The sequence below is a fragment of the Micromesistius poutassou genome (genome assembly GCF_964030765.1).
Source record: "Micromesistius poutassou genome assembly, chromosome: 21".
NCBI classification, from domain to species: domain Eukaryota; kingdom Metazoa; phylum Chordata; class Actinopteri; order Gadiformes; family Gadidae; genus Micromesistius; species Micromesistius poutassou.
In genome coordinates, this window is record NC_140291.1 from 9,789,821 (window position 1) to 9,815,818 (window position 25,998).

The following is a 25,998-nucleotide window of genomic DNA, read 5'->3' on the forward strand; positions in this document are numbered from 1 at the left end:
GTGCATGGTAATTACCTGCAATATGGGTTACTTACTATTAGGGAACACCCAGAGCCTTTCAGAGAGCCTTTTTCTAATCTAAATAGCTCTGGGCCCACCACAACACCCAACCACAACCTTGTTGGTGATGGAAAAGAAACGCAAAATAAGTTCTACACATTAGGCCTATTAGGAAGAGCAAGAAAGGGGTCGACAACAACGTGTAAACAGAATAAACTTTCGTAGTCAGACAAGGAACTGATTGACGTGCATAATAATACACACAATAATATAATGCTCTTAAACATGTAAAACTCAACGTACCGTATGGGCCGTTTCACTAGAACCGTGGCGGACCATGTCACCCGGAACGTTTGGTCGTTCGTCTGTCGGTCGTCGGAAATATTTTCATGGTACACCGGATAGAACATGCAGGAGAGGTAAGCGAGTATTATCGCTAAAAACATCGTTTTTCATGGATATTAATAATCTATCTTTAATTCTGCCATGCTCTGCACACAACATATGTGGGTTTCAATATGATGACTTTAAAATACATTTTGGTTTCTCTCCTCTTCACTATAACTTAGTCATGTTCGTCAACCAGAAACCTGGTTAAGGTTGACTTACCTGACATCCCCTCTGTAGTAAATAATTAATGTAGTAATGGTCTCGTGGTATATTGTCTTATTCGGGCACTAGACTCTAGATGGACGACATGCAATCAGTGACCAGAGAAGCGGAGGTCCCTGCGGCTGTGGGTCGTTGTGTCCTCACCCTCACCTCCTCCTCGTCGGACCCCAGAGAGCTGATCTCCACCCTCCAGACCCTCAACTCATCCTCGGACACCAGAGAGCTGATCTCCACCCTCCAGACCCTCAACGACCTCACGGCCGACATGCCGTGCGGTGCCGCCAGCGCGGAGTTCAAGAGCTCCTACTACACCCGCACTCTCCAAGTCCTTATCAGCAGGATAAACGCCGACTGGGTGCAGCAGCTGACGACTGCCCAGCGCAGGGACCTGTGGGATGGCTTGTTCCTCCATGGTCCCCCCGAACAGGCTCTGCTGGTGCTGACGGACGGTTTGGGGACGCTGAGGTGGGTCTTGGTGGTCGGCGGTGGTTTTAATATTAGGTTCTGTGTGTGTTCTATAATAATAATAATAATAATAATAATAATGAAGAAAAAGCCAATTAAAACAGATGAATCAAAATGTACCCATCAGCCCTAGTGCCGGGAGGGACCGCCTGGTGGACATCTTGGAGGAGTTCCTTAGGAGCGGGGGTCTGGATCGGTTACTGTGGTCCTACTGTCAGGGCCAGGGTCCCCGCGACTCCCCCCAGCTCAGAGAGGCCCTGCTGGGGCGTCTGGCGGGGCTGCCCGACCTCACAGCCAACCGGCTCCACCCCCACAACCGGGAGCTCTTCCTCCCGGAGAGATACTGCTCCCTGCTGGCCACCGCCCTACTCCACGCCCTGGAGAACACCTGCCAAGCGCTGAGAAGTGTGTGTGTGTGTGTGTGTGTGTGTGTGTGTGTGTGTGTGTGTGTGTGTGTGTGTGTGTGTGTGTGTGTGTGTGTGTGTGTGTGTGTGTGTGTGCGTGCGTGTGTGTGTAAAACTTGTATCTTGTTCCACCAGACGGCTGTGACTGCTCCCTGGTGTTCGTGGCCCAGGTGCTGGGTAAAGTGTGTATCCATGGAAACGGTGGTGAGTAGTCCACTACAGAGACTGGGGGTCTGGTCCGAGGCCTTTGTGTTTGAGTCGGGGTTTCTGAGGCAGAGGTGATGTTGAGTGGAGCTTCCTGTGTGTGGGTCCTCTCTGCTCCCAGCGCTGGTGTTAGGGGTGCTGGCGCCGCGCCTTTCCCTCTGCACGCACTCAGACGTGGTGTGGCAGCGTGTGAGCTGGAAGCTGATGGAGAACGTTCCGGAACGCTGGCTCGAGCCCGTGGTCACTGGGATGGTGCTGGCCCTTGGCAGGTAGGGAGTCAAAAATGCAACCTGCTATACGATGAACAATGCATCACACAATACAAGACTATACACAAAACGTTCCACAATACAATGCAATGCAACAGATAATACACAATAACACACAGAAGTACAATACACCAACTATCTCATAGACGGGCCCATACTGTTCTGATGTACAGAATAAGGCTTTGCTACAGGTATGTTGCCACGGTCGCTAGATGTACTGGTTAGGCCAGATGAAGACATTGGGACTTTTTGTGAACTCTGCAAATCCTTCTACACTGCTCCTCTTTCCTCTGTCTATTTGATTCCACAAATATTTCCTTCAGAATATTCCTTAGTGAGTGAGGTCAAGGAACCTGACCTTACACTACACCACCAGATGTTAAAGCTGTATGCTTTTTCGACTTTTCCCTTTGCTTTAGACCAGTGGTCGCCAACCCATCGAGCGCGATCAACTGGTCGATCTTTGAGGCTCTCCCTGTAGCTCCCGAAAAATAATAGAAAACTACATACACAAATAAAATATGCCAATGTTCAGTTTTGCAAGCGCTTCTCGCTCTATCTCTTGATCAGTGATGGGAATAACGGCGTTATATAAAAATCTCACAAAAGTGAGTACACCCCTCACATTTTTGTATATATTTTATTAAATGTATTCATGGGACAACACTGAAGAAATTCCACTTTGATACAATGTAAAGTAGTCAGTGTACAGCTTGTATAACAGTGTAAATGTACGGTCCCCTCAAAATAGCTCAACACACAGCCATTAATGTCTAAACCGCTGGCACCAAAAGTGAGTACAACCCTAAGTGAAAATGTCCAAATTGGGCCCAAAGTGTCAATATTTTGTGTGGCCACCATTATTTTCCAGCACTGCCTTAACACTCTTGGGCATGGAGTTCACCAGAGCTTCACAGGTTGCTACTGGAATCCTTTTCCACTTGTCCTTGCCCTGGACACATGCCCTGGACAAAAGTGCCTCTCCATGTCAGTGTCAAGTAGTTCAAACATCTTTCCATGTTGCATGCTTCCGTGCATGAACATGCACATGCACATGCACATGACTACGAACATGCATATGTATTTTGAGTTCCGTTAAAGAGGGGTGGAGATGGGGTCCAAATTATTCGACACATTTGAGCATTTAAAAATGTACTTGAAAGTATCGCAATAGTTACTTTCCACAGTAATATATAATAATATATATAATAATAATATAATCATAACTGAGCATAACAATGGCACTTCATATGATCTGCTCACTGCAAGTAAAATGTATTATTATTATTATTATTAATAATAATAATGAGTGTTTATTTGTTGTTGGTTACTATGAACAAAATAATTTCCTCATACAAATGGAAAATAGCCCACATGCCTTTTATTTTTTTGTGTTGGAAAGAAATTATTTAATGAAACTTAGAATTGAATGTACATTGTACAATTCAAGACAGCTAGGTTTGATATGCTTGTTACAGTGTTTTCTTGGTTGCATCAATTTGAAAGTTGGACCAAAGCCAATGTAATTCAAACACAATTAGCCAAATAAAAGGCCTCAAGTTGGAAGTAAAATCTGGGCTATGCTTTTTCTCTCAACGCTTCAATAGGTAGAGCTTGCCTTTTACCAAGGCTGAGGTCAGGGATCTTGGGCTTAAAAAGGTTGATGACCACTGCTTTAGACTGTTATACGACGTATGTATACATGTTTTACGTCTGCTAAGCTATAAAAGTCCAAGCCAGGGGGAGTATTCGCGCCCACCGAGAAGGCTCAATAAGTGCCTGAAACAGCTAGTGTGCACCCAAACTACTAATCGCAACAGTGTGGGCGTGCTGACCAATCACAGCAGACTGGGCTACTCTGGAGGGGGGCCTTAAAGTGATATGACAAAAAACATGACACCACCAGATCAGATGAAAAATGCTGAAATTGGTTTTACAGAAATTAACAGTGTGGGAATAATACAGGATATTTTTAACATACAGACATGTAACCCTATTCTAGTAGTACCCCCAAATGCAATTATTAACCCTAAAAAAGCATGACATGGGATCTTTAACTCCTCGCATGATCATACCACTGTTAACCTTACCACTTGACTTCCTCTGAGAGTGACCCTGAACCGTGGGCCGTGTGGTCCTCCCAGACCTGCAGCTCTGTCCAGGGTGCTGGGGAACCTGGTGCTGAAGAACAAGAAGGCTGAGTTCCTCCTGACTCACAAGATGCTGCTGCTGCAGTATCACCACCAGGTGAGACGCCATTACACAACCCTGTCTCTCTCTCTGTGTCTGTCTGTCTCTCTGTCTGTCTGTCTGTCTGTCTCTGTCTCTGTGTCCGTCTGTCTTTAGCTGCTTTCACATATGACCTCCGTCTTTTCTCCGCATTTGTGGAGCAGGAGGTTCGACCGTGAGGGTCATTCACACTTATCCACACTTGACGCCCGAAATGCGGACATCGGTGTCGCTCAGACATCAGTAGAATCTCTGGATGGTTTAGGGGGGCAGGCTTGCAAGGGGCGGGGTATGACGTAGGGTCTAAATTCTCAAGAGGCGGGATATGACGTAGTATAATTGCGGCCGCTGTCACGTTGGTTTGTTGTTGTTTGACCGCAGACAGCATGGAAGCAGAACGGGCAGATCTTCTTAACTGTTGTTGCAGCGATATATCAGATATCCACAACATCCGAGGCATCAATGAAAGATTGGAGCATAAGTTAGAAACCAATAGAAGGAATGATGAAGAAGAAAGGCGTTGCGAACGACTGCGTTACCGGAGAAAGAGATAATTAATAATGTCTTTCCCTTGACATTTAGTTTTCACCTGACATATACGACAGATGTTTAAGGCAACCTGGTCGTACAGGAATCCGTGAAATGAGTCGGTCTACGTCCCGTATAGTAGGCCTAGCCTATATTTTAATTTAACGTCTTTAATGGTAAGAGACCACACGGGGATGGACAATGGATAATGAGCGTTGTTTGTCCCTCGTCGTTTTTCAGGAGGTCCAACATCAGGATATGTCATTCACATATACGGTACCTCCGTAGAATAGACGGAGAATAGACGGATGCACGTCCATATGTGAAAGCAGCTTTGTCTCTCTCTCTCTCTCTGTCTGTCTGTCTCTCTGTCTGTGTATGTCTCTCAAACCTGGTGTCGAGCGAGGAGGTCATGCATAAAACAGAAGGATTTCTTTGACTGGACTGATGGGTGGTGCTGGACTGATGGGTGGTGTTGGACTGATGGGTGGTGCTGGACTGATGGGTGGTGCTGGACTGATGGGTGGTGCTGGACTGATGGGTGGTGCCGGACTGATGGGTGGTGTTCCCTACAGACGGCCGTATTGAGGACCATCCTGGGATACCTGGCAGCCGACAGAGAGAGAAGACCTCTGCTCATACAAGTGAGAAGCTTTGAAACACTCACGCACACGCACACACACACACTTTGTCCAATCGTGGCCTCAGACTGCACAAAGACATGCCCTCCTCCCAGAGGTGAGGCCCACATGGCAGGTGTGTGTTTCTGAGTCCACTGTGGATCTCAAGCGTCCCCAGACCTGTCAATCATTGGAAGCGTTGAGGTGTTTGTCTCTCAATGTACAGGATGTATTTACATTCAGGCAGGCAGTAATGTGTATATGATATATGGTATATCTTTGTAAAATGTGTGTGTAGGCATTAAGGAGTGTGTGTGTGTGTGTGTGTGTGTGTGCGCGCGCGTGTGTGTGTAGGTATTAAGGAGTGTGTGTCAGACGTGGTCCAGCCCCAGCTCAGTGAGAAACACTCCGGTAGAACAGCAGCTCTACGTCAGCAGAGTCCTGCTGCTGTCTGCCTCCCTGCTGAGAGGAGAGGAGATAACACTGCTACGCACTGGTACACACACACACTCACTCACACACACACACGCACGCACGCACGCACGCACGCACGCACGCACTCACTCACTCACTCACTCACTCACTCACTCACTCACTCACTCACTCACTCACTCACTCACTCACTCACTCACTCACTCACTCACTCACTCACTCACTCACTCACTCACTCACTCACTCACTCACTCACTCACTCACTCACTCACTCACTCACTCGCTCGCTCGCTTCTGATCTCTCTCTCTCTCTCTTAGAGCTGCTGCAGTGCATGCTGGGAGGGATGCAGTCTCACCTGGACAGCGGTGTGGTGCGGCTGCGGCGGCTGGGCATGGTGGTGGGCGAGTGTCTCAGCTCCTGCATGGACCTCAGTGGCACCAAGCTAGCCTTTGAGGTAACCGCTAGCTGCTGGCTAGCTGCTCATCGAGCTGGGGTTGTGATGATGACCGTCAAGATCAGTGTGACGATGACCATGATGATTTAGGTGTTAGCGTAGGATGGAGGACGATGAAGGTGACCTGAAGGTGAAGGGTTGTGAAGGTGATGTCCTGTGTTGGTGTAAGATGATGATGATGATGATGGTGATGGTGTTGTGTTAGTTTGAGCGAGATGAGGAAACGGAGGAGTTACGGTCGCTGATGACCCCCCAGGAGGACGACGAGTCGGACCCCGACCCTGAGGACGGGTCAGTAAACATTCCTTTACTCATTTAATATGGCAGAAATTAGATTTGACCCGATTCTCGTTTTGATATTATGAATGAACTTTTCCCCCAAAATGTAGAATAAACACCAGTCCAGATGTGACTCAGGCCCCCAGGGAGTCCCCAACGTTACCTAAGCTGGAGAAGACACCAGCAGAGCCCGACTCTGACCTGGACAGGTAACTTCACCTGCTCACCTCATGCTCACCTGTACATGCAACTATTTGCCTCGCCAAGCCATCTCCATCTCGCGAGCTCACTTCCAGTTTTGCCGTGAGATGGTGACACAGCGGCGCGGTGCGGGCTGCGAGGCTGGGAGAAACATTCAGTCGGCCAATCAGCGAGCCCCAGCGAGATATATTGTGATATATATGACCATACTGGGCAGACTGATTTGGTAATTTGTACAATGGCTGCTGTCAAATATTCGAGCGTCGATGCTACTTTCAAAGAAATCGATACTGATTTCAAAGAAACCTGTACAATGTCTTGTACAGGTAGCTCTACATGCTTAACCTGACTGTAACCAGGAAGTGTTCTCCTGATGGACGTTGTGATTTCTTGTCCGTGTCCAGTGACGACGACCTCACTCCCTACGACATGTCCTGCGACCAGGAGTTGAGCAAAGCCACACCCCCTCGCTACCTGAGCGACTGCATGGAAGGTATCAGGGTTTATTAATACAGTGGACTGCACCAATTTACCAGTTGGGACAACGCTGTTGGTGCAACACTGGACTGTACCAAACTACCAGTTGGTACAGTCCATTGTTGATATGAAAAAAGAGGGACCACTAGACCTGCGGTGCTAAGCCAGGTAGCAGTGGCTCCTGCTGTCTGTGCACGGTGGTGAAGCAATGCTGTCTTGTTCCCCCCCCCCCCCCCCCCCAGCCCTGCAGACCTCCTCCGATGCGGGCCACGTGGAGCTCAGTCTGAGGGCCGCCGAGGGTCTGGTGAGGAGGAACGTCTCCACCACCAGAGAGGTCAGACCCCAGTAGAACCCACTAGAACCCACTAGAAGTCCCTGGGTCTACGACGGAGCGAAATTTCTGTCACATTCACTTTCTCATTCGCTCACTCATTCAGATGACACACACACACACACACACACACACACACACACACACACACACACACACACATATCTCTAATTATCTCTAAATCTGTCATTTAGTCCAACACCCCAGAGTGTGTGTGTGTGTGTGTGTGTGTGTGTGTGTGTGTGTGTGTGTGTGTGTGTGTCTTTCCAGGTCAGCGTCCAGATGACCCGGGTACTGCTCCACCTGGAGGACCGGTTCAGCACGCCCGGGTTCCTCTCCCTCAGACACGCCACCATGGTGGCCCTCGCAGTGACCGACCCTGCTCCTGTAAGGGATCACCGACAACTGTTTAACACTAACCAGCTGTCCCCATAGCACTATCTAAACACTACGGAACACACACCCCAGTGCTCCCCTGGAGCTGCTGCTGAGCCCTTTCAGCGACCCCGTCAGCTCACGGTTACCATGGTGCTCCACAGGGGGGCGCCACACAACGCATGTACATTTGCACATCACGAAAACCATCACTGCGTTTTTGCTAAAATGGTGTCCTTAGGAGTGAAAGTGGTGGAGTGGACAGCAGCGCTCGCCGTCCAGGAATGAAGCTCTGCTCTGTTAAACCGTTTCGACGGAGTCTTCGGATGCACCGCGTCTGAAGTCCGGAGAACCTTCCATTTAATATTACGCCAGCATTTCCCCGCCTGCTCCAAAGGTTGCTGTACCGCTCAAAGGGCTCCGGTGGAGCGGAGGGGAAACTCAACTAGCACCCAGCGACCGGATCCTGTCGTGCTAACCCACTAGCCACTCCACTGGGGATGCGCGTGTTCTCAAGCTACTCTGTTGTACTTCAGTCGATTGGTTTAACTAACCGCTGGTGTTGGTTTCCTCCTGAACAGGTGGCAAAGTATCTGACCTCAGAGTTCTACTCTCTGAACTACAGTCTCCGCCAGCGCCTGGACATGCTGGAGGTAGGACCAAACGCCCCTCACTCTGCTGCTAGAGCCCTCAGAGGCTGCTGCTCAAACAGTTCATCCGGACCCTATACTGGAGTTGGGTGGTCATCATGAGGCCACATGTGGAAATAGACAGCTGCCCAGCGATCTGATAGGTCCCGCACGGCTAGTATAGTCCAGTGAATACTAAACAAAAGGCTCTGGGTTCAAACCCCCGTTTCTGAAGTCTACCCGCAGGCATCCTAGAGCTAGTTGCCTTAGCCCTGACACGCTCCTTAAAGATGAAATCACTGGAAGTCGCTTCAGATGTTCGGAATAAGCTTCTGCTAGATGGCTAAATAGTAAATGAAGATTTTAAATAATCTAATCTTTATGTATATTATCAGGTGCTGGCCATGTCCGCCCAGGAGCTCTCTCAGCCAATCAGGTCAGGGGAGGCTCCGAACGAGAGGGTGGCTCTGGTGGCGGAAGTGAGGTCATATCCTGGAGACGACGCGGTCAACTGGAGACAGGTGGTGGAGAGACGGATCCAGGGCAAGACCCGGCGCATCAGCAAGGTTATTCACTCCTCTATCGCCTACTAGACCTGACCAGAACAGATTAGACCTACACAGATGTGTTCCTAGGATGTCCACTTGTGAAGGGGGATCTGTATTACAAACATGTGATTCAGAACTCTTCATCTACATGTCGCGTTGTCCAAAGCGAGGGCTGACAAGAATCAATGCATAGTGTCATTTATTTCAAAGTGGCTACAGTTACACATGTATGTATATGTATATATGTGTGTCTATATACGTATTATATAAAGATATTTATTTAGTGGTGTATTGCTTTGTGTCCATGGGGTCTGTTCTGGAGGAATCAGGTGTGTGTCTGGCTGTCATAAGTTGTGTGGGTTGGTGAGTTGTGCTCCCCCTGACTCTCTCTCTCTCTCTCTCTCTTAACAGGGGGTCACACACCCTCCGGCTAAGGGGACGGCTAACCGCTACGCCCCTGTCGCCGGACACTTCTTCTTCCCCCTGCTGCAGAACCACGACAGGTAGGAGCTCTCCAGGGTGACACAATACCGCCTGGACACACACCTGTACGCTACAGTCCACTGAACGTCACCGTCTTCATCTCCCATAGGCCACAGGTGACCTTCGACCTTTTGGGCAGCGACCACCTGGTTCTTGGACGACTCATCCACACCCTGGGACTCCTGGTGCACCTGGCGGTCAACGCTCCGGTGAGCAGCTCAATTACAAATGATTAAAAAGTTATTAGCATGGCTGCCCACTGGGGGGCGCTGAATTGACACACAGAACACAGGACTGAAACTAACATTTTCTTTCATAAACAGTTTAGATATTTAATTTATAAAAAGTTCTTGTTTTTTGTGCTCTTTGATCATGTCTTATCGGTTGTTCATATATGTATATATATTTGTTTTTTTGTATTTTCCTATTTGCAGCAAGAAAACAATGATTGTATTCTGTTTGGCTCTTCTCTATTCGGTTGTTTTATTCTACTCTGCTCTGTCTCTTGTAGGTGGCCCCTCAGATGGGCCGAGCACTGCTCGACTTTGTTTGGGCTCTGCGTTACCACGCTGACCAGTAAGTAGGTGTAGATGTGATGGAGTGTGTTCAGGCTTCTCCACCCCTTTCTTACTGACCTTTGACCTGATCTCTCTGTGATAGGATGGTAAGGCGAGGCGTCCTCTTCGCTGTCTGCTCCGTCTTTCTGAGCATGCCCAGTGAGAGCCTCCTGATGGAACTCAGCGAGACGCTGTTTGAGACCCGCGTGTGGCTAGCAGGTAAACATTAGCTTATACCGCCATGTTTGTATCAGAGCCCGGCTGGTAGGTAAATGCTATGTGAGCTTTTTATTGTATTTTATTCTGCTATTTTCTGTTCTATTGTCCAACCCATCCTGCTCTACTGCCCGGCCTGTTTCCTCCACCTCTTTTTAACATGCTCTGTCTCATTTTGGGTCAAACTCATGCATAGTCAACACTGCTGCCAAGATAATAGGGCTCACGCTAGCCAGTAAAAGCAATGCTGTTCATTTTGCTAGCAGGTATAGGCTAAGTTAGCTTTTGAACGGCTATGTGTGTTTGTGATGCCATGCTGCACTCAAGGCGTGTAGGCTAGTAGGTAGCTGCAAAGTCACCTCAGACGGCACCTGCTAGACATCAGAAAATGACCTCCGCACTATGCACACACACACACACACACACACACACACACACACACACACACACACACACACACACACACACACACACACACACACACACACAGACACACACACACACACACACACACACAGACACAGCTGCAGCAAAGACTTCAGGGAAATGAAGAGTGTTCCAGGATGTCCTGTGCAGACCAGCAGTGACGTGATTAGCTCATCTTCCGTTAGATTCATCCTATTTATTTTTTTTACTTTGAACGCTCCAGGGATCACATCCTCAGTTTTAAATTAAAGGAAAGAGAGGATTCAGTCAGTAAATTACCAGAATAACTATGTTTTCCATACTTCTTTCCAGAGTTAGTGAATTCAGATACACGTTATTGAAGAGCAGGTAGGGTTTAGGCATGCTTACTTATAGTTTAAGAACAATAGTTATTATTAGTTGAATTATAGTATACTAAATACTTTTTAAAGGATCCTAATCAACTAATGTTTTGAGTTTGACCCAGAAACTATTATATGTAAATGCATGTCCTGTTGAGTCTCTGCTCGCCTTACAGGGGGAACTATTTCTAAATAGTCCTGTCTCTCTGTAGATGTGGCTGAAGCCGATACCGATGCAGACTGCAGGAGTCTGGCCGTTCAGAGCCTGGTTCTCCTAGAGAAGAGTCTGAAGAGACAGCTGGAGGCTCCATGAAGCTCACGTCTTGGCCTGGAGGAACTCTGAGCCCCACCAGCCCTCCAGGAGGGGTTGGTCAGCTAAGATGATGTGAAATGTAAGATGTGAGACGGTTGAAAGGTGGAGAGAACTATGGAACTATTTTAGGAAGAGCTTAATGCTCTATGGATATATCTTTATTTTTTTGTACAATAAAAAACATTCCATAATACTGAGTTTTTTGCTTCGATACACAACCCTTGGCTGATAAGAATGGACATCTTGATGTCTGGTGGATGTGTGTTGTTTCTGTGACCACGGGTGTTTTTTGTGACGGTGTCTGGTTGCCATGACAGTGTGTTGTATGTTGTGACCTCCCTGACTCGATGGCTATAAGATTACTTGGTCATGAGTCCACCAAATGACCAAATTGCCATAGCAAAGGCACACTGAAGAATGTACTATTGCTCGACCACCAAACGTACGGGACAAGACCCAGCCTTGGGTTAACACGGTGGATAACACAAACCCTCACATCCTAAGAGGGCCACCACTTGGTCGGGTGGAAATTATTAAGACTGAATCACAGGATACTCTTATTGTGCTAGAGCAAAGGATGTCCTCTTGAACCACTTCCTGTGAAGAAACATCTCCCTCACTGCACTGCATCGTGTTTATGAAGGATGTCCTGGGCAACACAACAAGCCAGACACAAGAAGTACAGTACAACACAAACTATTCCTGCCTTAACACTTAGGATATGTACGGAGAAGGATTAAGGCCACATGTAACTTATTTTTGAGTTTTGAGTTTAATGCCAGTAGGCCTATTCCGATTTTTAATTCAGAAATCTGAATGGGTTTGTTTTTCTGATCCATTGGCGTTAATGGTTACGGTAATGCTGATTAAACTGCTGATGCTCTGTGCTCTCCACCTGTTGATTGGTCCATGGAGATAACCAAAGACAGATGGATGTGCTTGAGTATAGTTTAAACGGCACGTTAACCCGGTGTCTGAGTTCATATCAAAGTTCAATCTAGTTAATTCTTTCAGCACACACGTGTAGGCCTATACCAGCAGTGTCACTTCAACTTCAAAGCACTTTATTTGTCCCCAAGGGGCAATTTAAAAGGGCGCATTATAGTAGCTTCAGGGACACAATCAACAAACATAAGCAGCACGCATAAACATAAGCAGCACGCATACTGCACAATCAACCAACATACACAATTCACAGACAGGCTGCACAATCACACAGCACACACCGCACCTCATCATTCAACACAAAGTAGTAGTTTTAAAAGTTTTTAAAGTGCTTCCTTAGTGCTTCAAATAAAACATAAAAATAAAAGTGCATATAGAAGACGAGGAACAACACCTCGTTGGTCAACTGTAGAAGCCAACGGTAGGATAGCTGATGCCAGCGTGGACCCAGAGGCCACGTTAAGGCGATTAAACCTTGAGAATGTGCAGGACGCCGCTGAACAGACCTCTGATAGTAGAATAGAATATAGAATATATCTTTAATTGTCATTGCACAGGTACAACGAAATTGAGGTAGAACTCTCACATCAGTGCTTTTAAACTACCAAAAGACATAAGAAGACAAACAGGCAATAGGCACAGTATAAAATTCAATAAGATAAAACTATAAAAACTAAAACTGTTAAACTGTAAAAACAAAAAAAAGTAAAAACAGTTTAAAAGATTATTGTTGCACATTACATGTTGGAATCTAGTTTTGGCGTTTATTTATTGCACAGATGGCCCTGGGATAAAAACTGTTCTTTAGTCTGTTTGTTCTGCCGTATATGGTCCTGAACCGCCTCCCTGATGGTAGCAATTCAAAGAGGTGATGGCCAGGGTGGGATGAGTTTCTCTACTTATTATTACTTACTTTATCTGATTTTTTTTTAATTATTATTATGTTATTGCTGCTACTTATTTTTACATATATTTTTTATTTTTACATCTTTATTTACTTATCTTGTATTGTGGCTGCTATGTGACTGTTGAGGAACCAAGCCTAATAATTTTACTCTTGTGTACCTGTACAATAAGGTTTAATAAAAGTAACTCTGATTCAGATTCTGAAACGTCGATAAACGATCAGACTTTTATAAATGACTGTAGCCCCGCCCCTTTAGCGTCAGAAGTGGTTGTCAGGGTTACGGCAGAGCGACGCTTCCTCGCGCACCAACAGTGTTAAACACGCATCATAAAGTGATGCCTTGCTCCGGGTTGTAGTGGATTAAAGCTATCTGACCTCGACAGAAAGGCGAAGGCTGTCCGCAGGTAGCGGTGTAGTGATCTCTCTGTCGTATGAAGTGGTTTATGTTGTATAATTATTATGTGCACTTCAATAAGGGTTAGGATGCTCGGATGCTAACCTTAGCTAGCTGCCATACTAGCCACATCAGTGGATTAGTGTCACGTTGTTATTGTTATTAAAAACCTAACGTGTTATTATTTTAGTGTACACTATTAACGAGACACACGTGGGAGGTCGAGCCAAAGTGTACATTGTATCTTTTTTAAAACGCGAAAGCTATTTAATCAGTGCCTATACCGTGAATGCTAACTTATGTGTCTGCTAGTTAAATGATAATCCTTGTCATTTAACTCTCTGTACCTCAGCTTCATAACGTGATGTGTAAGGATTGTATCAGTAAGACTATATTATATGCATGATTATAATGCATTCCATTCATGAGCTTCAAAAGTGCTAATCTGTGTGTGTGTGTGTGTGTGTGTGTGTGTGTGTGTGTGTGTGTGTGTGTGTGTGTGTGTGTGTGTGTGTGCTGGGTGGACTTTAAACTACAGTTCGAATGTAAAGTTGACTTAACGTTAGTACTGTATAGTATTTAGTACTATATATATAGTACCATAAAGTAATACTAATGGAATGCAATAATGTGAGGGAACCAGCTGCTAGTTAGTTATAGTGTAGTACTAATGTGGTGCTAACTTGTTTGTCATGCATTGACTCCATCCTGCCTTTGAAGCAGTCTTACCAACCGCTAAACTGAGGTGAGATTAAACACTCCTCCGTCCTCCAGAGTGGCCCACCCATGGCGGTGTACTTCGACCACCGCATCGAGGCCCCTCCCAGCAGCGGGGTGCCCTCCCAGTTGGCATGGCACCCCAGGCACCCAATCCTGGCCGTCGCCTCCAGCAGCTCCACGTCCGGAGGCAACGTGGACCTCTACCTCCAGCAGGTGAACGAGCAGTCAGAGAGGACCTGTGTAACATATTGCTACTATTTGTAACAATGATTTGTAACATACTGGGATGATGTATAACATATTACGAGTATGTGTAACATACTCTGATTATGTGTGTTACAGACTATGATGATGCGTAACATACTCCAGTAGTTTGTGTAATGGTTGCCTGGTTTTGGTTGGTGGGATTGTATAGTGGCAATGATTTTGAATATTATTGTCATTTTATTTCTCTGGGTGTGTCATTTAGCTTCACTGGCTTCACTGGCCCCACAGCTGCTAACAAAAACTTATCCAAAACAAGTTCAATAGACTTATTGACACTCAGTACGTTTACATGCACAGCTTAATTCGATTAAAGCCATAGTTCGACTATGCTCCGCAATTGGACAACTGCAATTGTCCGGTTGTACATGGTGGTGAGTAAATCGATTCATTGGCCGAAGCGTGTCATGCCCCGGTACGATAGGTGGCGCTGTACCCATTTCAACTAGTGGTAATAGAGCCACCGGCTGACCTCTTTACGTCACCAGCAACAACAAACTCAGGCGGCATTCGAGAAAGATGTTTTCAGTAGACAGCTGTCAGTTCACTTCGGGTCCATATCATTTCGTCTCCATCGTATGCGGACTCCTCTGGCTGCTCTGCCGGCGGAGGAGTCTGCATACGACTGAGAGGTTGGAACAATGGAGCGTCTGAGAAATGATATGGACCCGAAGTGAACCTACAGCTGTCTGCTGAAACATCGCTTTCTCCTCCATGTTCGTTTCAATCTGGACTTCAGAGAGTCAAAGCCAAAGTTAATTTCCCCCAATTCATTTTTTCCCCATGGGCGAGATTAACACCACTACGAATCTTTACTTGTTGTGGAAGTACCAGAGAGTCGGAAAACCAGACGCAGTCTGTAAGATTCATAATATCAGAGAATACCCCCATCATTTCGGCCGCAGTGCAATGAATGAATGAATAAAGATTGTAGTTATTTTACAACCTCGTTGATGAGAAACATTTAGCAAAACATGTACTTTTAATTCATGGCTGGCGTAGTGAAGTTGCATGATTGCTTCGCGCGTTAGCAGGGAGACCGTCAATGCATGAGTAATTGGACATTCCGACGCTGCTATTATGACGGGATTTTTATAAAAACTATAGATATGGGGAAAAAATATAAAGAGGGCATTTTGGGGGCCCCAAAAGGCCTCTATGGGGCCTTCTATGGGGCCTGGGGCTCCAGGCAAGTGCCTGGTTTGCCTAACAGTACGGTCCGCCCCTGATAGTTGGACTAAACCAATAAGTTGACTTTCTTGAGTGTCATGTAAACGCATGACACTCAAGAAAGTGTCTCTCTCGCTCTCAGTCTCCCTCTAAACTAGCTGAACACATACATTTGCAGCAAGTATGTTTTCAGTATCTGGGTAGGTTGTATATGTAGTCTACATCTAGGAAGTTTTCCGGTGGTTGTTCTGCAGGGGGAGTTTGTGGAGAGCTGCCACCTAGAGCGTCCAGACCAGGCCACGGTTCTGCGCTGGCACCCCATGAAGCCTCTGTTGGTGCTGGGCTGGGAGAGCGGCGAGGTCCTGCTCCTCTCGCACCCCTCTGGAGAGCAGAACCCCCTGCCCACCACGCACGCTGCCCCCATCACCCTGCTGGAGTGGAGCTGCTCTGGGAGCCGCCTCGTCACCGGGGACCAGGTGAGAGCGACTGTGGAACCCACACACGGTCAGCACAGAACCTTTCTTTGAGATGGGAAGCAAGAAAAGGACAAAGAATGTAATGTCATTTATGAGGGAAAATGGTGGGTTGACACTTGCGCTCACTTGGAGATCTGAGGACAGCGAACACAGTGCGTTCGATGGCTGTGTCCACAAACATTTAGCGAAATAAACCAAAAGCACCGTCCAAACTAGAAGCACCTTCCATTGATTGTTACGCTAGTGTTCACCACTCACTAGAAGCACCTTCCATTGATTGTTACGCTAGTGTTCACCACTCACTAGAAGCACCTTCCATTGATTGTTACGCTAGTGTTCACCACTCACTAGAAGCACCTTCCATTGATTGATCACTCCGCTGAAGCCCGGCAGTAAGATGACCACTACATCTTCAATGACCAAACCCAATTCCTTCCTATATTTAATGCTGCACCAATACCCAGTTTTACAAAAAATGTGTTTGCGAAAAGCATCACAATATGGAAGAAGAATTCCCTCCAACAGAGATTTCCCAGTGTTTTTATGCTCTTATTTCATTCCTGTCCAGAAGCCAGACTGTAGATCCTGTGTGAAACCAGTTTAATGTGGTGTGTTTAGATGGGCGTGTTGGCAGTCTGGAAGATGGACGCCAGAGGACGTGTACAAGGAACCCCCCTGGTGAAGCACGACTACAGCAAAGCTCTGAGCTGCTGCATCTTCAGAGCCCCGCCCCCCGGAGAGTATGTACAACACGCACATGCACGCACGCGCAACACACACGCACGCACACACACATGCAAGTACGCATGCACGCACCCAGTGACCCAGTGTTTTGTATTGAGGTGGAGTGTGTGTGATGTTGAGTGAGGTTGTATGAGTGTGTGTGTGTGTGTGTCTGTGTGTGTGTGTGTCTATTAAGGTAATGCGTGTGTTGAGGTAGAGTATACATTGAGGTGTGTGTTGAGGTAGAGTGTATATTAAGGTGTGTGTTGAGGTAGAATGTATATTGAGGTGTGTGTTGAGGTAGAGTGTACATTAAGGTGTGTGTTGAGGTAGAGTGTATATTGAGGTGTGTGTTGAGGTAGAGTGTATATTGAGGTGTGTGTTGAGGTAGAGTGTACATTTAGGTGTGTGTGTGTGTGTGTGTGGTTCCAGGGACATGGCGATGCTTGCCAGAGCAGCGGTGGGTGGAGATGAGAGAGCGCTGGACCAGTTCACCTGGGGGAGGGAGGGGAAGGAGGGGAGGGGCCAGAAGAGCAGCCTGCAGGAGGGCCTGGTGTTCTACGTCAGCACTGTGGACGGTGGGCTTAGCACCACCACCACCACCACCACCACCACCTACTATGACCCAAGACAGACACTACAATACACATCATGAAACCACCCAATATAACCCAACACACAATACAACACACAGCATGACACCACCATACCCCACCCACTATAACCCAACACAACACAACACAATACAACACATAGCATGACACCACCATACCCCACCCACTATAACCCAACACAACACAATGCAATACATAGCATGACACCACCATACACCACCCACTATAACCCAACACACAATACAACACACAGCATGACACCACCATACACACCTACTATAACCCAACACAAAATACAACACACAGCATGACACTACCATACACCACCCACTATAACCCAACACTTAACACACAGCATGACACCACCATGCACCACCCACTATAACCCAACACACAATACAACAATACATTACACTATAACACACACAATACCAACACACAGCACAAGGCAAACTATACTTTACTGTACTATACCATACTATGCAATCCATTGAAGGTAGTGTGTGTGTGTGCGTGTGTGCGTGTGCGTGTGTGTGTGTGTAGGCAAGGTGCACAGTGTGGACGAGCGCGGCCGGATGGCGATGCTGTTGGCGCTCGACAGCCCCATCCAGAAGCTCTTCTACCTGGAGAAGAGAGAGGCGCTGGCCGTGGTCACGGAGAGCCTCACGCTGTCACAGTACACCCTGGGGCCAGAGGGGGGCGCCCAGGAGCTCATGAAGGTCAGACCGCTAGGACTGCTTCATTGAGTCGCTAAGCAGATGCTGTTATGCAGATGCAGACATCTCTTACTTAGCTGCCAAAAGCAGACATCTCTACCTGTTCTTAAGTTCTTACTTAGCTGCCAAAAGCAGACATCTCTAACTTTTCTTAAGTTCTTACTTAGCTGCCAAAAGCAGACATCTCTAACTTTTCTTAAGTTCTTACTTTACAGCCAAAAGCAGACATCTCTACCTGTTCTTAAGTTCTTACTTTACAGCCAAAAGCAGACGTATGCTGTTATTCTGAAAGGTTTTCTCTGATAGATACAGAATAAAAATACTGATAGCCAGCTTCAAATATCACAGTACACAATGTAGTTTTCCTGGGAGAGGCAGCTTTGTGAGGACATGATGAGGTTGAAATGATGTTATTTTGAAGTGGGGAATGTGAATAGTGATGCGCTGTTATTTTGAAGAGATGAGGACATGCTGTGAACATGTTGTGAATAGGTGCTGTAATATGCTGTTTCAGGGCTTATCACAAAACTTCATGGGATTTCTTGTTGACAACACAAGGTCTCGCATGAGAAACGCGATGGCATTTCATAGACAACAATGTCTACCCATAATGACAACATTTTTTATTCATTCCAAAATAATCCTTTCTACACAAACAATAACTAATATTCCAATGTTCCTATGCTTCCAAAACGGATGCGGTCATTGTGATGTGACTTAGCATCGATGTAAAAGCCCCATTGTGAAATGATACACTCTTACTGTGAAGAGTTGCTGTGATGCGCTGTTATTCTGAAGAGGTACTGTGTGTCCAGGTGAAGCTCAGCGGTCAGAGCGGGAGGAAGGCTGATGTGGTCTGGACAGACAGCGGTTTACTGTTCACTGCCACCGGAGAACAGGTCATCAGGTGGGTACAAACACAGGTGCTGCTCACAACACTGATGAGGAATCTGCTTTATGTCCAAGACACATGGGCCCTGTTCAATTTGTCTGCACTAGTTTCAGTCTACTGGTTTGTCCTATGATAGCCTCACGTGTCCGACTTTACATAAACAACCTACACCGGGCGACAGCCAGCTTGTCAGGAGCAGTCAGGGTGAAGCGTCTCGCTCAGGGACAACTCGACACTCCGCTAGGAGGAGCCGGGGATCAAACTAGCAACCTTCTGGTTACCAGTCAACCCGCTCTACCTCCTGAGCTACTGTCGAAAGCAGTACTCACTCATGCTCATGAGTCTTCTTCGGTAGAATATCTCTACAACAAACCAGGAAACAAGGGGCAGAGTGTTTGACACGCGGCCCGGGCTCTGTGCCCTGTTGTAACACGTTTGTCCAGGAGGAGGCCTCTGAGAAAGGGTGACCGTGTTGTGTTGTTGCAGGGTGTGGGATCTGGAGAGGGATGACAACTACGTCCTCTCTCTGGACGAGGCTCTGGGCTTCCAGAGAGGAGAGCTTATCAACTGTGTCTCCTACTGCAGCGCTAAAGGTAGAACACACACACACACACACACACACACACACACACACACACACACATGTTCAGCACATGCACATATGTTCAGCACATACAGATGCAGAGCATGCAAGTTAAATATATAGAGTGTGTGTGTGTGTGTGTGTGTAGAGGTGCTAGCAGCAGGGACCAATCTGGGCAGGGTTGCTATGTGGAGGATGATGCTGCAGCCTAGCAACGGCAGGACTGATTCAAGGGTCTCCTGGAAACTCCAGACCCCGACCGAGACAGAGGGCAACGTCACCCAGCTCCAGGTACCGTCAGCCTGCCCGTCTGTCCGTCTCTGTCTCTGTCGTTCTCCATGTTCCTGACTTTTTCCCTTCCTTTCTCCCCACCTGTCAACCTGCTCATCTACCTGTCTGCCTTCCTGTCTGTCTCCTGACCCCTGATCCCCCCTGACCCCCCTGACCCTCTGCCCCCTCCAGTGGGGCTCAGGCCTGAACCTCCTGGCGGTGGCCAGTGTTTCGTCGGTGCTCATCCTGCTGGAGCACGTGATGCTGGCCCACTTCAGCCAGCAGGTGGCGGCGGTGCAGCTCGCCCCCTCCCAGCTCAGCGTCAGCTTCTCCGCCGAGGACCCCCCGCTCGCCCTGCGCACCCACATACACATCAAGGGGGTCTGCGTCACTGCGGTAACCTCTCACACGCTCCACACAGACGCACACACACACACATACAAGCGTACGATACACACACACACACACACACACATCCTCGCTGCATCCAGCCATCCATGTGTCATCCCAGACAGGGTTAAAAATTAACACACACCTGATCCTGAGCTGTGTGATTAGAACATTCTTTTAATCCACACGTGGTATTCCATGTGTTCATTCTTATGGGCCGTTTTGGATCACCAGTTAACATCAATCAAAGGTTCTGGCTACATGTCCCTGGAATTTGTACCGCATCATGTACCTAGGGTTCAAATGCTCCTGGTTGGGAGGCACTGCTCGATGTGTGTCACCATGGAGGTAGACCTGAGGAATGAACCGTGTTTCAACAGGACTCTGTTACCGTGTGGAGTGGGAAGCAGGTCATCGTCTATGAGCTCTCGGCCGGTGCTCTACGTAGTACAGGTACGTACATATTCAACACTGACTAAACATGTACTAAAGCAACACACTACTGGTACTCATAAAACACATGAGTTGAACAAATACTACATGAGCTTGTGGAATAGATATGACAATTTTTTTCTCTCCTCGTCTCATCTCATCTCTGCTCTCTCCTCTCCTCTCCTCTCCTGTCCTCTCCTCTCCTCTCCTCACCTCTCCTCTCCTCTCCTCTCCTCTCCTCTCCTCTCCTCTCCTCTCCAGGTGTGTTCCAGTGTGATTCTCAGGTCTTAGCGGTGCAGGCTGACAACATCTACACTGTAGAGCCTAACAGGGTGCAGGTCCGCACACCACAGGTCAGTAGACACACACACACATGCACACATGCGCATCTCATGGGTGTGTAGTCAGTGTAGTGTCTCTCCGACTCTAGTTACAACCCTGAGGATGTTCTGTGTGTATTTGTGGGGTCCTTGGTGAATTTGGTGGGACCAGTGTTTATTGCTGTTGTTCCGTGTGTATGTGAGGCGTGTATCCATCTGTATGTGGTCATGGTGCTCCCATTGATCGTTATGGGCCAATATTCCCTCTATTCTCAGCCAGGGTTAGATGACGCAAAACATGTGAGACAACTCCTCTATACGCTGCTAAAATGACCTCACCAGTCTGTTGAATGTTATCCCCTTTTCACCAAAATGGGTGTGAATATGCAGGCTTATAAAACGCAGGAAAGCAACCTTAAATCAAGTGTGCACTCACACTTTTTTCTGGTGTGTAGAGATATTATCGGCCCCAGAAATCCTGATTGGACCAGCCGTAAGTGGGGACCTGTGGGTATTAGTGGGGACCTGTTGGTGTTAGTGGGGACCTCTGGGTGTTTGTGGGGACCTGTTGGTATTTGGGAGGACCTGTGGGTGTTTGTGTGGAACCATGGGTGTTTGATGGGACCTGTGGGTCTCTGTGGGGATCTGTGGATATTTGTGAGGACCTGTGGGTGTTTGTGTGGAGCCGTGGGTGTTTGATGGGACCTGTGGGTGTTTGTGGGGACCTGTGGGTATTAGTGGGGTCCTGTGGGGACCTGTGGGTGTTTGTGGGGACCTGTGGGTATTAGTGGGGTCCTGTGGGGACCTGTGGGTGTTTGTGGGGACCTGTGGGTATTAGTGGGGTCCTGTGGGGACCTGTGGGTGTTTGTGGGGACCTGTGGGTATTAGTGGGGTCCTGTGGGGACCTGTGGGTGTTTGTGGGGACCTGTTTGTATCTGTTGGGACCTTTGTGACCTTGTAGTTGTCACGGTCCTGCAGGGCACGGTGAAGCAGCTGCTGGCCTTCTCAGAGGCTGAGGGGAACCCTGTGCTGCTCAGTGTGTGCCAGACCTACCTGGCCGTCGGCACGGATACCGTACACGTCAAAGTCTTCGACCTGACCAGACGGTATGGGATTTGGACTCTCTAATGTCATATGACATTCAAACAATATTATGGGGTGGATCAGTATGGGTAAGCCTGTTCAACTCCAAGCTGAAAGGTTCCAAGTTCGATCCCCAATTTCTGAATTGTAACATGTAGCCATCCTTGAGCAAGATGCCTTAACCCTGCCCTGCCCCTTAATGACATTCACTGTACGGCTGCTAAATGGATAAACGATATCAACGAAGGAAGGGTCTTCCCAGTCTCTTGGTTTAATGTGAAGAATAAAGACTATAGTACTCTCCTGAACTGGTTACCCTTGCATTTAGTATTTTAAATTCTGAAGAATGAAGAATTAAAATGTGTGTTTGTCTCCAGAGAAGCCAAAGCCCACTGCAATGCCAAGAACCTGACTGAGCTCATCCCCAACCTGGGAGCTCTGCACTCGGTCAAATGCAACGCCAGCGGCAGCCAAGTCAGCCTCCTCGTCACTCAGGTATGAAACAGTAAAGGTGATGGAACAGACTTTGCGCAGGTGGTGTATTAGACATGATCAGGGTGGTGTAATGGACGTAGTGTAATGCAGGTGTTGTAACAGTGCAGGTGGTGTAATGTACCTAGTGCAGGTGGTGTAATAGACGTGGTGTAATGCAGTGAAGGTGTTGTGTTAGTGCAGGTGGTGTACTAGCCGTGGTGTAATGCAGTGCAGGTGTTGTAACAGTGCAGGTGGTGTAATGTACCTAGTGCAGGTGGTGTAATAGACGTGGTGTAATGCAGTGAAGGTGTTGTAACAGTGCAGGTGGTGTACTAGCCGTGGTGTAATGCAGGTGTTGTAACAGAGGTTCCCGTGTAGGTGAACGGGCGTCCGGACCGTAAGGTGTATGTGTACGACGTGGAGATGGACACACTGCTGCACTTTGACTTCTTCATGGGACGGCCCCTCAGCAGCCTATCCCAGGACATTGAACGGTAACCTTGGAGCAAAGCACTCACACAGGGGTTTGATTCCCTACCTGACTTGTGTAGAGGGAACCAAACATGTTGTTTGATAAAGGAATATTCCTAATCTATCACTGATGTCACTGATCCAGAAATAGATGGTAAAGATAGATCCAGGGCCAGATATATTATTTTGAATGTACCATACTCCTAAAGAATACCATAGGCTGTTTCTGTGATGGGGAAAACATATCCATTCCTAACCTACACATACGCACGCGTATCTGCACATGTATGCAATTCACATCTCGCGACAGACGCACTTTGCAGCATTTGTTTGCCTTGTTTTTTTTTAGGGCTTGGGTCAATTGATCAACACACCATATCAATAGATATCACAATACTCCTTAAAAAAAAGCCCTTTTCAATAACAGACCACATTTACTTAAGTATCACTGGTCCGAGTAGTTCCCAAAAATGTTAAATCCCAAAAACATTTGCCACCTAGGCCTCGTGATTTGCCTTGTTTTGTTAACTTCAATGCAGCCTCAATTTCCACCGTAGTTATGGGCCGATTTGCTGCCTTTGGTTCTTTTAGTGTTGGTAGATCTTGATTATTCAAAAAAGATCAAATTTCTGACGTTCAAAGTGTGGAGTTAATTGATATAAATCCTGGGCGTATTTTTGTCACAGTTTCAGATACCAACCTTTACTTGGCACTTGTATTGAGTCTATAGATGCTGTGGATTCACCTGGTTTCAGTTTTACAGCTTATGCTCGGCTTGGTTTACTGAATGCATGATGCACGGCGCTCATTTCCTCAGTCAATCATTGAACTCTACCGTAGCTCCCCTTAACTCAGTGTTTACTGAGTCTGAATATTTTTTCGTCAGTAACCTTTTAAGGGAGGGACATTTTCCTTCTAACACAAATGTATTCAATTACAGCATTTCCTAAATGTGTGTGTGTGTGTGTGTGTTGTGTTCCAGGCAGCAGCCTCTGTTCCCCGAGCTGAGCGCCCGCTGTCCCGTGTCCCACTTCTGGGATGAGAGTGAGGCGCGGCTGCTGGTCTGCGAGACGGTCCCCGTCGGGGCGGAGCCTGCCACCTCATCTCACCCAGACATGGTACCCCACCCCGCGCTGGTCTTCTGTTTCTGTTGCGCTCCAACCGTGAACACAACGGTTGGGTCACCTCGAAACCGCCGTCCACTGTCTTCTTCCTCTTTTCCCCAGGCAGATGTTTCCGTGGTTACCTTCTTCTGCACCCAGGAGCACGGCCTTCTCCTTCACGACGTCTTCCCCAAGCCGCCCAGCCTGCAGGGTCTGCTGGCCCTCCACGTCCCCCACTACTACTTCACGCGCAAGGTAGCCCCGTCATGCCCTCTGAGCCCCCGCCACCACTGCCTAGCGTCTGTTTGAACCTGCGTCTTGGATCCTCACTACTACTGACTACTATTTTATTATTATTCAGTCATTATTAACTGCAGTTATGTAGCGCTTTTCAAAGCAGTCAAAGTGCTTTACATACTGACAGCCCGTATGCGCCAGAAGGCTCGCCACACGAGCCTGTCACAGGGGAGAGGTGAGGAAGGAAAATGGGGAACAAGAGACCGGGGCTGATCAAGGGGCCATGTTGGTACAGGAGGCAGGTTGAGGATTTGGCAGAACGCCTTTTCCTGCAACGAGCGCCCTTTCTCCTCCCTAGGGCTCTGGGGGATATTACATAGGGCATAAGTACTCCCAACACCTCTACCAGCACCGTCAGGTCCCCGGCCTTGACCCCCTAGAGACACCAGCAGTGGAAGGCAGATAATCGTGGGGCTGGCTACCTCACACACCATGTAGTGCTGCAAAGCACTACATGCTATAACGCTACACAATGGAATATAGGGTCTGCTAAATGATTCTAAGTAAATGTCATTTTAAATGTCCTGTTTCCCACACAAGGAGGCGCCGCAAAGCCCTCTGGGTAGGCTGGTCTGTGCTACTAGGACTATGGGAGGAGAGCAGGACCTCTGGAGGCTGGTTAGGGTAGAAGCATGTGATATCCTCTGTCTTTGAGCATGGCACTCCACTGCCCTCACTGAGATGGTACCCGATGCAAGCTGTTGTACTGCTGGGGCAAGCTAGGCACAAACTTCATAAATGCCGGCAATTCATATTTCAGTGAGTAATGATAACTGTTGCGATCTCTATGAATGTGTGTGTGTGTGTGTCTGTGTGTGTGTGTGTGTGTGTGTGTGTGTGTGTGTGTGTGAGCGGGCGTGTGTACATGTTCTTTCTGTCAACACACAACACACCCAGCTGTTGTTTTGGAGGGGTGGTGTCTATCTGCCAGAAGTAAGTTCCTGTGGATGTTGAGTTCCGTTCCCCCTCCGTGTGGTTCAGTGGTCTCCTGTGTCTCGTGCGCCCCCCCGCCCCCCCGGACCTGGTGATGTGGTAGACCTGTCCTGTGCTTTAACTGGCCCCATCTTACCTTAGTATCTTACATTCGTGACATCACAAGTGACACTTAAATCCCTGTATTGATTCATTTTTTTGCTACCTTTTTTCCGCCATATTTATTTTAATATGTAGAAACACCTGAAATGTTCTCGTTTCACTCTATTGTGTCCAAATTGGTGACTTATAAGGTCATTTTTCATAAAAGCAAGTTGACAGTGACGACAAGCACAGCTACAGTACTGTTGGTGTGAAATATTGTTCCTAGGGGTAGCTATTTAAAAGCACCAACCTAAGTGGATCCGGGGCATGCCTTAAAGGTGCC

At 47.6% G+C, this 25,998-nt stretch overlaps 2 protein-coding genes across 3 annotated transcripts in view; both read left to right on the plus strand.

The window, feature by feature from the left end:
- Nucleotides 1-367: 367 nt before the first annotated feature.
- Nucleotides 368-11,570, plus strand: telo2 (TEL2, telomere maintenance 2, homolog). Its single transcript, XM_084485779.1, has 21 exons — nt 368-419; nt 682-1,077; nt 1,205-1,482; nt 1,617-1,685; nt 1,807-1,954; nt 4,099-4,201; nt 5,287-5,355; nt 5,686-5,827; nt 6,082-6,218; nt 6,424-6,509; nt 6,608-6,706; nt 7,103-7,191; nt 7,418-7,509; nt 7,777-7,893; nt 8,463-8,534; nt 8,906-9,076; nt 9,470-9,561; nt 9,651-9,750; nt 10,053-10,117; nt 10,202-10,317; nt 11,294-11,570. The coding sequence occupies exons 2-21, from the start codon at nt 689-691 to the stop codon at nt 11,392-11,394; spliced, it is 2,535 nt and encodes an 844-aa protein (XP_084341905.1). The 5' UTR covers nt 368-419; nt 682-688; the 3' UTR covers nt 11,395-11,570.
- Nucleotides 11,571-13,559: 1,989 nt separating this feature from the next.
- Nucleotides 13,560-25,998, plus strand: part of ift140 (intraflagellar transport 140 homolog (Chlamydomonas)) — a 38,422-nt gene continuing 25,983 nt past the window's right edge. For both annotated transcript variants that reach the window (XM_084485777.1, XM_084485778.1), the window contains exons 1-17: nt 13,560-13,650; nt 14,415-14,573; nt 16,049-16,270; nt 16,889-17,010; nt 17,426-17,571; nt 18,151-18,326; nt 19,139-19,230; nt 19,702-19,808; nt 19,947-20,089; nt 20,261-20,464; nt 20,839-20,911; nt 21,152-21,243; nt 22,189-22,316; nt 22,671-22,788; nt 23,146-23,261; nt 24,221-24,356; nt 24,465-24,596. In XM_084485777.1, the coding sequence (XP_084341903.1) occupies nt 14,427-14,573; nt 16,049-16,270; nt 16,889-17,010; nt 17,426-17,571; nt 18,151-18,326; nt 19,139-19,230; nt 19,702-19,808; nt 19,947-20,089; nt 20,261-20,464; nt 20,839-20,911; nt 21,152-21,243; nt 22,189-22,316; nt 22,671-22,788; nt 23,146-23,261; nt 24,221-24,356; nt 24,465-24,596 (2,154 nt within the window). In that variant the 5' untranslated portion in view covers nt 13,560-13,650; nt 14,415-14,426. The remainder of the gene's footprint in view (nt 13,651-14,414; nt 14,574-16,048; nt 16,271-16,888; nt 17,011-17,425; nt 17,572-18,150; nt 18,327-19,138; nt 19,231-19,701; nt 19,809-19,946; nt 20,090-20,260; nt 20,465-20,838; nt 20,912-21,151; nt 21,244-22,188; nt 22,317-22,670; nt 22,789-23,145; nt 23,262-24,220; nt 24,357-24,464; nt 24,597-25,998) is intronic.

Coding starts and splice junctions, on each gene's coding strand:
- telo2 (XM_084485779.1), top strand. CDS start 689: ATGGACGACATGCAATCAGTGACCAGAGAAGCGGAGGTCCCTGCGGCT. Junction 1,686..1,806: donor GTGTATCCATGGAAACGGTG/GTGAGTAGTCCA, acceptor CTCTGCTCCCAG/CGCTGGTGTTAGGGGTGCTG. Junction 5,356..5,685: donor GAAGACCTCTGCTCATACAA/GTGAGAAGCTTT, acceptor GTGTGTGTGTAG/GTATTAAGGAGTGTGTGTCA.